Source organism: Staurois parvus, unplaced genomic scaffold (assembly GCF_062004578.1).
Source record: "Staurois parvus isolate SC_StPar_1 unplaced genomic scaffold, SC_StPar_1.0 ptg001087l, whole genome shotgun sequence".
Classification (NCBI taxonomy): Eukaryota; Metazoa; Chordata; class Amphibia; order Anura; family Ranidae; genus Staurois; species Staurois parvus.
Window position 1 is genome coordinate 1,264,104 of NW_028318883.1, and position 13,389 is coordinate 1,277,492.

General features: G+C 41.0%; 1 protein-coding gene across 1 annotated transcript in view; it reads left to right on the forward strand.

The window, feature by feature from the left end:
- ZNF831 (zinc finger protein 831) overlaps window positions 1-13,389 on the forward strand; it is a 104,151-nt gene that overhangs the window by 54,334 nt on the left and 36,428 nt on the right. The window contains exons 3-4 of the mRNA XM_089658650.1: window positions 2,756-2,859; window positions 6,162-6,280. Of these exons, the coding sequence (XP_089514776.1) occupies window positions 2,756-2,859; window positions 6,162-6,280 (223 nt within the window). The remainder of the gene's footprint in view (window positions 1-2,755; window positions 2,860-6,161; window positions 6,281-13,389) is intronic.

Consider the following 13,389-nt stretch of genomic DNA (forward strand, 5'->3'; position numbering starts at 1 on the left):
TTTGTAGTGTGTATAGAGCAGTGACCACAACTAACATGTATTGTTTGTTTCAAACAAAAGGAAGTGGGGAGGAAAGGAGAGGTTTGGTAACTTGTGGAAGCAAATACAAGGAGACAGAAAAATACAGTAGGAAATTATTTTATGGAAAAAAGATTACATGGCCATTAAAGTGGTTGTAAAACCTTACATATACCCAGTGAAGTGACTGGCCTCAGGTGAAACACAGAGATTAAACAAATCCTGCTACAAAAGTTGAATCTATCTATCTGCAGTCTTCTCTTCTCTACATCTGTTCAAAGTGCTGAATTTATAAAGTTTGTTTGAGTTGTCAGAAAAAAGTGGACATAGAGCTGAAATGACAAACTGCCGAGCTTAGTGAGGAGAGCTCTGAGAGCTGATTGGAGGGAAGAGTCACCTCTCTCCACACAGCACCCAGGAACAGAGCTGAGGCTATCAATCTGCTGGAGGTCCCTTGCCTGTCACCATTTTTCTCTGGGTGTCAGAAAAACTTCTCAGACATGATCCATGCTGATAGCAGAGGAACAAAGCTGCAGACAGAAATGACACTTAATACTCTGGATTGAGACAAGTACACACTATATAGGGATATGCTTTGTATGTATTTCATGTCTGAGGTTTACAATCTCTTTAGGTAGTAGCTGTGTATGGATGATTTTTGAAGAATGAGGATATGTAGTGCAATTAAAAAACAGCTGATACCCACCTCCCTTCCTGTGATCCTTTCCTTCAATCCTTCCTCTACTTCTTACCTTTCCTCCATCATGAGAGGAAGTGGTGAGCTCTCAAATAGAAACATGGCCAGTGTTTACATTTGTAATCAATGTGATTATCTATCACAGAGATTACAAGTCACAGAGCCATTTTGATTGGCTCTGTGTATTTTGCATGTCATCTGTGTGTGTTTTTTACAGCACCGTTTATAAAAGTCACTCCAGAAAATTGAGTCAACCTACCTGCCATTTTTCTACAATACAGCAATACTAAGGTTACACTACATAAGCAGTCATTACCTTCAGTAAAAACTACATGTCAAAACAATCAATAGCTCCCGAAAGCTAAATAGTTAATATTTGATGTAACTCTTCGCTCTGTTCCCCCCCAGGCTACCCCATTGATCAGTTAGACTTCCTTCACATTAAAGAACCACAAGGGAGGCTTCTGAGATAGTGCCAATCTAGAATATTACAGGAAAAGTTGAGCTGTGCACATAACTTCTAATGCCTCTCTAGAGCAATCGATGGCTTTGACATATGGATCTCATCGAAGGTGACTTCTGCTTATGCATTTTTTGCTCAGTTTTAATTGCCCAGATTTATGACAGGTCTTTAATTTACTATCATGGCAGAACAACAACAGGGGGTTGCAGAGTTAGGTTTGATGCACTCAAATGTTGTTCAGCATCTCAGTACCTCACTGTGACAATAAAAATTCCGTATAGAGGCCATAGGCCGTGTGTCTTTTTCCTGTGCAACATATATTACCATAGCAGTATTAGGATGTGACGTGATGGAGAAGGTGGTGTGACATGCTTATCTGTTAATCAGCACTTCAGAAAATCAAGTGATATTAAACTCTTCTACAGCCTCAGCTCCCTACAGCTACCTTGGTAACATACATACTGTATATGGAGAGAACGATTCTGATAGTACAGGGACAAATCTTAAAGCTGGTAGATATAAAAGATGCAAACGACTGCTGCTGTGTATTATTGATAAATCATTACGTGTAGAGCTGCACTGATACCGGTATTGGTGCCAATACTAAGCATTTGCACAAGTACTCGCAAATGCTCTGATACCTGAAATCGATACATTTGTGGTGCAAGTTTAGCCAATATAAATGCTTAGTATCGGCACCAATTCATTTTGGATGGGCTCAAGTTGCACAGCAAAGGTATCGGTATCGGCGAGTACTTGAGCACAAGTATCGGTACTCGTACTCGCCAATTTAAAAAATGGTATAGGTGGAACCCTAACTACATGTTTTATAATTGAATTTGGCTGTTGTACAGCAACACCCAGAGAGGGAGAGGAAGGGGCAGGACTAGGAGCCTGTTTAGGTGTGCTATGTGTAAATGTGTTGTCATGAAACAAGCTCACAGGTTGATAAAGCAGAGTGAGCAGACGGTTGACCTTATCAGTCTGGCAGCTGCTTCTTCAGGCTGGAGGCAGGAAGATGGGACCACTCTACTCCTAAGCTATAACAAAGAAAGGCGCTTTCCTTGGCTGCACAGTTGCAGAGCTGTGTAAGTCTTAGCACTGAATGTATAGGAATGCAAATTCTTTGGAAAGCGACTTTATATGTATTTTTTATTTTTATAGGTTTGCCTATAGTTCAGCTTTAAGTCCCCAGTCACACTAGGTGTGACTTGGCATGTGATTTGCATGCCATACGACTTCCAAATCGCATGGCAAGTTGCACCCTATTGTCCGCAATTACAGCAGTAATATCGGTGCGGTCCTGACTTGGTCCGAACCATATCGATTTCTAAAGTAGTGCATGCACTACTTTTGGTGCAATTTGCATAGACATCTGTTACAGATGTCTTGAAAATCACATCTCAAATCGGTATGTCATCCGACTTTGAAATCGTACGACTTCACACGATTTCAAAGTCGGGATCGGTGTGACCCGGGGGCAATGGTACAGGAAGAGAGGTGAGCATTATTACATGAAGTAGTGATATTAAAACTCAACTCCGTACCTTAATATATCTTGTTATACATCCTTACAGGACTATTCAGATGGAATAAAACAACTGGAAGCAAACAAGTTCCAACAATCAGCCAAGAGATCAAGCAGGATTGGAGCGCGTAAAAAATCAAGGCACATGAAGAGGTACACCCCCAGCTGCTTAAATGCATTTTCAGCTTCTTCACTTATAACCAGTACTTAAAGCAGTAGTAAAGACTGAAGAAAAAATAAATCTTCCCCTCTGCAAGTTAATGGCATAATGTGCTAGTATGCATCACATACTAGCACATTATGAAATACATACCTTAATATGAAGACCTCCAGGGGCGCACTGTCACTGCTGACAGGGTTTCCATCTTTACCCGGTCTTTCTTCTGGGTTTGCAGGCTCCGGCTCTTTGAATGGCCGAACTGCAATGACGTAACTCCCTCGCATGCGCACAGGAGCCACATTCGTGGCAAAACGCTCTGAATGGACAACATACATAGTATGCCGTCCATTCAGTGCGCATGTGCAGGCGACAGCACTGGCTGAAGAAATAGTGAATATCTCCTAAACATTGCACATTTTCCTTGTACCTACAAGTAAGCTTTATTAGGTTACCTGTAGGTACAAATCACCAAGCGGTGTTTAAGTAGTTGTGAACATACAATGTTATAGACCCTTACTACTACAGTTAAAGTATAACTATGCAGGCATCATATCTGCTTTTGCTTAGTGTCAGAAATGATCATTCTTAACATCTTCACAAGGTTAAAAAGTTCTGTCATGTGACCATGCATCTCCTGATACGGAGGAGCGGGGTTACAGGACACTCTGCAGACACAAAGCATACCTGTATTCTCTATCCTGTTCAGCCTGAGGCAAGATGCAAATATGCTTGAACAGGGACTTTGTTCAAGAGACAGGCTGTGATTGGTCGGGGGTGTGGTGGGTGAACAAACTATCCGATACAGGCCTATCCGATACAGGCATGCTGTGCGTCTGCACAGTGTCCGTTATCTCTGAAATGCCAGCCAAAGGATGAAAACAGATCATCTTCTGTGCTTTGTGTGATCATTTTAGAACAAGAAAGAAAGCCGACTGACAGGTTCATCCAAGTATTTCAGATGGAAGAAGTACATGAAAATGATAGAGTCTATGATTTATAAAATACACATATGTGAACACACACACTTTGAAAAAAATAAATATTTAGGGTAACATGCACTTTAAAGGAAATTTGTAGTCACAGCATACAAATTAATTCATTTTATAACATCAGCATTGTAATAACAATACAAATGATAGTTATTTATGACAATACAATACGTTTATTTGTAAAATCTCTTTACATGTTGTGACTGCTGCCTACCTGTTGGCCATATCTGTCATCAACTGCCTGGATTCCATGCATGCTCTGCAGTTCTTATCTCTCTAAGGATTGCATATCCTATGGTACTTTGCTACCTGCATGCTGTGATTCCTGTACTAACTCCATCTCCTGAAACACCTCCTCTCCGCATCTCTGTACATTGGAAGGCAGGCTCTGTGAATTCCGTGACTCCGCAGTGTAAACTCACAATGCTTAGTAAAAATGTGTCACAGGTTTCAAGGAAGTAAATGTGTGGGGATTTTCACAAAGTATGTTTACAAACTTCAGGATCATTCACATTAATAGGAGTAGGCTAGAAATAACTAACACACAACGTGGAACTGAATATATCATTTTAAATTTTGACCATCCTAAGCTAGTACATTGGGGATTAATAGTAAACATTACTGCCGCTGTAATCATATCACAAAGATCACATTTGAACATCTCTATGCTAACCAAAGTGGATGATACTTGAGATAGAAGCAGTCCCAGCATGGGGCAATTAGCCAAGTCCTGCTTCAAAAGGTGTAAGCAAAATATTCTGTTTCCATGTGAGAAGCTGCTTTACAAAAACTGTTTTTATGTTATTACCTTTCCTGAAGTCCGAAGTCTCTTCCTAAGTGGTATATTGCATGGCGTATCCAAAGAACAGTGCTGGTAACATGAGGACTGTATACAGTACATTTTAGTCCAGCATGTAGTTTGCTGACTAGTGTAGGCTATAATGATGAGTGACTTGGTGCAGGGTGATGGTTACTCTGGTATTGAAGGGGTGTTGTGCTTGTCCCCTTCACTAGCAGCCGGTTCCCCACATTTGGGAATCACACCTGTGGTACAGAGTGCCTAGGAACCAAGCCTGGGAAGTCATGGATGGTGTAAAGGGGCCCCTGGAAGTGAGAGAGAGAGAGAGAAGCAAGCATGTAGTTACAGAGTGAGGTTTATTTCCTGTATCCATTCATAACTGAGGACATGTCATTGGGAGTGATGTGACAGGAATTGCTGGGTTGGTGGATGGTGGTGCAGGCTCTGCAGCTCGGGTTTCTAAATGCTGTACATCTGGGAAGTGGAGTTCTCTAACTGTGGTAGTGTCTGGAGTGCTTAGTGTTAACAGTACAGGCATTTATCCACAGGTTGCTAGAGGGTTAACTGTGCTCATTGTAGCTTGCTTCTAGGTCTGCAGTTATGCCTTTATGCATGATTTTTGCATGGTAGCAAATTCTTGTCTAGAGCCTAGTCAATTAGCATGTGTAGTTCCGGTGTCCCCCACCAGGGCGTCCACAAGTTTACAACTAATAATGAAGATCTGCCAGCACAGTAGAGATAGGTTTAATTATGGTAAACATAACTCTATAACCCCCTACTTAACATTACTTAGAAAGGTAAAACAAGGTAGGATTTAAAAGCAAGTCAGGAGCAATTTATGTTCTGTGAATGGGAACGTGTAACAAATGTAAAGTAGATGTTATCCCAATTTTGCTACAAAAATGGAAATATATTTTAAAGTCAACATTTCAACAAGTTAATAGTACGGAACATTAATGTATTTATATGAGGTGATCATATCTCCTTTACAGAGGGATAACTTTGGCTAATTGTAACCTTTTGTTCATCATCTTCCCCTATCTGCAATAAATTGAATGGAAAATCACTTGTGCCCAAAACACTGCCAAATGCACATTTGGATATGTTATGGAAGCAATTATAAAAATGTTTTGGTGAAAAGCAAAGGGGGGACTTCCTTGCCAAAGTCCTTAGTCAAGCCAAGGCAGCTTGGCCTGTGGGTACTCATCATGCCTGTCTGTTGCTGGCAGTGAGATCAGTGCGGTAATATCACACACGGATGTTTGTGCTTCCTGTGCCTCATGTAATGTCTGAGACAGGAAATTATCTAAAGGTGAAGCATAAAGCTCACACAAATTGGTTCCTTATCTGATTGTCTTCCTCAGCGGATTGTGATTTATTTCAATGGCTCATCACTGTCTTTTTCTAATGTAATTCCCGATCACAGTGATGATGTGTAAAATATGACCCTAGGCAGTAGCGATCTCTGATCAGTGTGTAATGTCTGTTTGATGATTATGTAATGCAGGAATAAAGACAGCTATCGAGAACATCCCCATAGCAAAGTTTCACACCGCACAACGCACAGAGGCTTGCGCCAAAACCAGCGGAAAAAGAAGACCTGTCCTACTTCAAGTCTTGAGTCAGGTACTGGCTTATGTATATGAATAATTTATACAGCACTGACAAATTCTGAAGCACTGTATGGAAAACCACATACCTTAAAGTGTTACTAAGCCCACAACAGTAAAATCAGTCTGTATATGCAGTAAAGCATGCTTGTTATACTCACTGTGGAACCTAAGGGGTTAATCCTCTGCATTGTGTAATAAGGATGTTTGATCCTGACTTTTCAGCTCCTCCTCTTGTTCAAATGTCCACGTTTTATCTCCTGATAAGACTGACTGAACCGTAGCCATTCTGCACATGCTCATTTTAATGTGTATTGCTAGAGAGGTTGTTTTTTTTCTCTTGGGAGAGTGCATGTGATCAGCACAGGGCCAATCAGCACTGTCCAGACAGAGGTCAGGGGTTTTACATCCTCCTAGAGCAGAAAGAAAACTCCTCCTACAAGCTTTAACCAGTGCTCTGCTGAACACTGATAGAAGTCACAAGACTGCTATAACTGCTGATGAGAAAAGGTATTTAGCAGTTTATATTTACTAAAATAATTGCATTTCCATGTTCTGTGTACTGTGGGAGACCGGATATAGTGAATGTAGGGTCCTGGGTTTAGTAACACTTTATTCACTACTGCTGAGGAGTATAAAGCTGAATTCCAGACAAGCAGCTAGATAAAACATTACAGATACATAAAAAAGAGCATGTATGCCTGTAAACCGATTTGTATTTCTGTCTATCCAGTCCCGATATTGAGACAGATGTGCCACACAGCTCAGACCTGTGTGGTAGGGCAGGAGACATGATTTTTTCTGCTGCAGTAAAGTAACTCTTACAAGTCTTGTCACTCCCACATCCTGTCATTGGACAGTGAATGATAAGAAGCAGACTGATGAACGTATCCTTGTCATTCTACTTTCTCTTTCTGTCAGCATATTCCCTGTTAGCAGTGTTGCCAACCTACCAGATTGAAATTCACTGACACCGAAATTTTACTTACATAGCCAAGTTTTTACTGGTCATTCCAAAAAATAAAAAAATTAGTTTTAAGTGCAAATTTCAGTATTAAGGCTACAAACAAGTACAATATGCAATTAGCAGTGTGATTTAAGGCAGATAATAAGGCAAAAAACATATTTCTTATTTTATTTTCAATATAGTAACTCGGTAGCTCAGGGACAGGACTCAGGAGGGCAAGAAATTATAATGGGCAGGTACACACATATGAAAATGACTCTCACAGTGACACTGACAGCAGTGTGCAGCAACACAGATTATGATGACACCTCACCAACATGACACATCCCCTCCCGAGCACAGTGACAGTCTCTCTTCACTCCAAGTGGTCCCTTCAGTCCATTCCATTCCTAACAGCACTGTTAGTCCCGCTCTTGGCTTGCCTTGTTCCTGTCCCGCAGACCTGCATGCGAGGCTCTGGCCGCTCCTCTCCACATAACTACCTTGCACCATGACATCACAAAGCACACTCAGGCACCACCTTCGCCAACCCCCCCCCCCTCACCGCTGCCAACTGAACACACTGTAACAGAAACTGGGATGATTTCGGCTGCCTCCGGACCGCAACTGTGCACGCACAGTTCCGAGCCAAGCATCACAGCTATATTTTTAACTGGCAAACTTTAATATCAATGGCATTTACTGGCTGGAGAAAGGTGCCCATTTTTTATTCCATTAAGCAGGATAACCCAGTTTCAATAAAAAGCTGAATAAAAAGGAGCACCTCTTCAATCAATGATAAACAAACATCTCAGAGTGACTCTGTATATATCACACTATATATTTATATGTATCTTGGGGAAGGTACTAGCTACTAGTAACTCAGTTCAGGGTCCCTGTGAAGCAGTTGGTGTGTGTCTGGCTCCTGCCTCGTAACCTTTAGCTGGCTGATCATTGGGGTCCAGTCTTTAAGGTGGTGCACATCTGTACTGTCCCTTTAAACTCTGCATCCAGTGATTTTGAAACTACTAGATAGATAGGCAGTCTCCCTTTTTACTGATGTGCTAGCAATGGTAAAATCAAACACAGCAGTGGGCGCTCACCAGTTCTGCTAACACTGCGAACCTTGGTCTGGACACTAATCTGTCTGCAATCCTTCTGGCTCTGCTCTCAGGGCACCTCAGTCCTCAGCAATCTGGTCCTTAGCACTCCGGTCCTCAGTCTGCCACTGGTGAGTGCACACACAGGCACGAAGATGTGCACCGCTCCAGTCCCCACACAGTAAGAGAGCTCTTAATTTCCAAAAGTCCTGGAAAACTCACTCCTCTCCTCCCCATACATGCCTTTCTCTCTGAGGATTGTAGTCCATCCCACATCCACTTCCATGGCAAAGTCCTTTTCAGAAACTACATTTCCCACAGCTCAATGAGGCTTGCCTGAAGTCCTTTCAATTTTTTAAGTCCCAATGGCTCCCCCAAGTGAGTGGAGGCTGAATGGCACTGAAACCGGCATAAGAATCCTGCTCAGGCATGCAAGATGGCTGCAGCACAGCATCCTGCAGTTGCCCCCTCTGCCATCCAAGCGCCCAGCTACAGCTGTTTTCTCAAAACATGTGAATTGGTAATGCTGAGATATGTCCCACTGTCTCAAATGAAGTATGAATTTTTATGACAGGTCCACTATAAAGCTAGTGTTCTACAGTTTTCTCTCATTTAACTGTATTGACTGAAATAAAGTGAACTGTAATGCAGAGTTGTCCAAAAATGAATTCAGTGGGGTTCATTGACTAAATCTGAGATATTTACAGGCTTCCAGTGCCACTGTAATTACATCATCATGGCACACTCACACATATATCATAAACCTGCAAAGGTCCATGGAAGGGCTCATGACATTCCATTTTTCATGTGTCTCCTCCTGCTGGGCAATCTGCTTGAGATTAATGGTGCTGATTCTCATTTTAACCCAAGATGGTAGCATCCTCACAGGAGGAATATCAGCACAAGCCATAAACCTATTGCAGTTTTATGACCCTAGGAGTGTTAAAAAAAAATGATTGTGGTGTTTCCTGATTCTGTTTTGGAAACCAAAAAATTCATAGCAGGACATCACAGACTGTGTGAGAGATTAACAGCGGGCATTAATGGGAATGATGGTTTCTATTAGTTTTTAGCAAATGCCTGAAAATGCCATAAAGTTCCTCTGGGCTGCAGACAAGTTTCCTTGCTGTAAAACAACTTCTTATGACATGAAAGCAAAATTCCCACAGTATGCTAAACAGCTTTTATACTGTGAAAATCTGGCATTCAAGTCATGGAAATTAAAAATTTCAGAATTTATAAGAGCCGTTTCTTGCAGGATGATAGGTAAGACATCGCCACTGCTTTGATCAGTGCTAGACGGTTTCATACAAAATCACTACCAAGGCTCCCTAAGGATCTCTGGGCCTATTCAAAATGCAGATTTACTTTTCTTTTATATTTTAAACTTGTGACATATGCTGGACATTCTTAGTTTTGGGGTTTTTTTTGTTTAAAAATCATTTAACTTGTAACGGTATAAAGATAATCAAACTACAATGCAGGTGTGTAGAATAGAACTGAAAAAAAGAATTGTCGACACAGATTTATCAATCGACACAGAAAAAAATAAAGCAGTATTTAACATACAAAAATGTGATAGATGTTGCATTAGAAACCACATATACATACTGTACATCACAATATAAAACCCGTGTCAAAACAAAAAAAAAATGAGAAAAAGAAAGGAGGAGGAGAGTGACAGTCTAAATTTTTTCAAGCTTTTTCTCTACACTTTGACCTTTGAAAAATTGTACTGGTTGCCACAGGTGATCTATACACATTGTAGCAGCACGTGTATACAAAAATGGCAACTGGATTGTCCCTTATCCGTCATGCTGGCAATTCAGCTGCAAAAGCCGTAATAAATGTTGCTTCCTCTATGGCCAAACTACTGTTCTATTGTTGGCAACAAAGTAACACCAAAGCTTTTGCAGCATTAACAACAGGGACTGGACACAGAGAATAACAGCAATCCCTCTTCACCTCAGTGAATGTGGTAGGTGTCATACTTAGGAAACCAGCAGGCCTAAAAATGGGGGTGGGTCAGGGGGCGAAGTAAGGGGTGGGGCTAATACCCAAAGCATATTCACTGCTTGTTACATTCACCGGAATAGTGCAAATGGTTGTGTCACAAAGCAGTGGATTGCAGATTTTAAGAGTGGTGCAAAATATGGGGCTAACAATGCCCTGCCATTGTTGTCAGGAAAGAATATCACTAAGTTGGTGGCATCACTGGAGGGAACAAATGCAGATGTGATGGTGTCAGTGAAGTAACGTGTCAGTAATGGGATATACAGTGAGGAAAATAATTATTTGATCCCCTACATATTTTGTAAGTTTGCCCAATTACAAAGAAATTAAGGGTCTATAATTTTTATTATAGGTGCATTTTAAATGATAGAGACAGAATATCGACCACAAATCCAGAAAAAAACACATGATACAAATGTAATTATTTAGTTACAGTTCAGTGAGTAAAAATAAGTATTTGATCCCCTACCAACCAACAATAATTCTGGCTCCCAAAGACTGGCTATGTACTCATGTGGCACACAGATTAGTCCTGTCAATTTAAGAAGATGCTCCTAACGACAACTTGTTATGTGTGTAAAAGACACCTGTCCACAGAATCCCTTTGTTCTATTCAAAATTTACCACCATAGGCAAGACCAAAGAGCTGTCAAAGGAAGTCAGGGACAAGATTGTAGACCTGCACAAGGCTGGAATGGTCTACAAGACCATCAGCAAGAAGCTTGGTGAGAAGGAGACAACTGTTGGAGCGATTATTCGCAAATGGAAGAAACACAAAATAACCATCAAATGCCCTTGGTCTGGAGCTCCATGCAAGATTTCGCCTTACAGGGTAAGGATGATCATGAGAAAAGTGAGGGATCGGCCCAGAACTACAAGGGAGGAGCTTGTGAATGATCTCAAGGCAGTTGGGACCACAGTCACCAACCAAACCATTGGTAACACAATACATCTCCATGGATTGAAATCCTGCCGCTCCCGCAAGGTCCCCCTCCTCAAGATAGCACATGTACAGACCTGTCTGAAGTGTGCCAATGAACATCTAAATGATTCAGAGCAGGATTGGGAGAAAGTGCTGTGGTCAGATGAGATCAAAATTGAGCTCTTTGGCATTAACTTGACTTACCGTGTTTAGAGGGAGAAAAATGCTGACTATGACCCTAAGAACACCATCCCTACAGTCAAGCATGGAGGTGGAAACATTATGCTTTGAGGCTGTTTCTCTGCTGAAGGTACAGGTCAACTTTGCCGCATTGAGGGGCCAAAGGACGGGGCCATGCATTGTAAAATCTTGGATGAGAACCTTCTTCCCTCAGCCTTGAACACTGAAGATGGGTCGTGGATGGGTCTTCCTTCAAAAGAATGACTGAAAACATACTGCCAAGGCAATAAAGGAGTGGCTCAAGAAGAAGCACATTAAGATCGTGTAGTGGAATTATAGAGGGATATGCTCTGTTCATTTTTTACTTCAGAGGTTTAAAACCACTTTCATGTTATACAGTAGCGGCCATAACTGCAGCTAGGCTTGTAAAAGGGGGGAACTAGGCAATATACTCTTTATTCTCCCATATTTTCTAACCTAACTTTTGGTAGGCAGTAGGGACATTCATATATCTGTATGTCTGCTTTGTTTTTAGTCTTTCTTTAGACTTCAGACTAGTTTCAGACACTTTTCCTAACAGTTACTCTCTGCCAGCTGTAACCCATTTCTTGCCTCATGGGATTATACCTTGAGTGAGGAGAATAAGTGTCCCCTATCTCTAGGCTCTCCCTTTGCAAGTTCAAGCCTTTTCCACCAGAGGGAGTTTGTACAGTCACATGTGAAAGTTGTTCCTCGTTACTGTACAGTATGTCGTACACATGGCAGTTCTAATATGCTATAAAAGGATTTGTTTATGTATTCCAAATAGTTTTATGCAATTGTGCATACTTTTCTATTGTTTTTCCTATTGCCAAGTTCCTATAAAAGGACATAAGATGATTTAAAGGTGAAGTAAACAATCCTGATCGGGATTTAAACTGTCACATTTCTAAATATACATTGCTTTCTTGTAAGAAAGTTGACATGATTTTTTTGTTATGTCAAGCACTATTGGGGATATTTCTTGTATTGATTGCATGCAAAGACTGATTCTGTTAAAAGTCAGTAGGGAAGAATGTGGAGATCATTCAGCTTTTGTCATGGCTTTTACCCCGCTTCTTTCCAAACCCCAGTTCTCTCTCTCCCATTTCTTGGCATTCAGATCTTACCAAAACCATGTTGATTATGGGTAAGTGTAAACTTGCATCTACGGAAAGCAATGGCAGTGCCCATATCACCAGTCAAAATTCAGACAGTTTAGACAAATAGAATAATGACGAAGAGATGTCTAAGGGCCTGTGTTGACAGCTGCTTCAAGCTGCTAATGCATTGCTATGGACTTGTAGGAGAAGAGAAGCAATACTAAAATCCTGTTGATACAGTCCCTACTCAACTGCCAGACACTTCAATAGATAGTTATACCACCCCATCCACCAGCTTTAAAACTAATGGCCACTTTCTTTGTGCTTTAGGTTCTAAGCCTCCTTATTTCATCTGGAAGTCACCAGAATGAAGAAACTTTATTGGCGTTAACATGCTTATAATGCTATTACTTGCTTGGGTAGACAACTAACCACCATACTATTTTTTACATGATGGATTCATAGCAGTTTTCTCAGTAAAAGTTGTTGTAGATAAAATATTAGTGTTGCAAAGATCCTTTTTTTAAATTGGCCTCCATCCTGAAGGCAATAGAAGCTTCTTCTGCTTTTGATTAATGCAAAGACGTTACCTGTAGCCTCACTGTAGGGTATCACCTTCCACCGCAATAACATATCTGTGTAATGCGATACACGGTTTCCACCAAAATTGACAATTATAGACACCTGTAGAATGCCATATGATTATTTACAGTCTGTGTTATTGCTGAGGTTATTTGGTGTTCTTAAGAGTTCAGGGGGGAGCTGTGAGAGTTTGAATGCAAAGACACTTAAAAAGAAACATGTGGACAAATCTACAATGATTTTACAAGGAAAAACATGCTA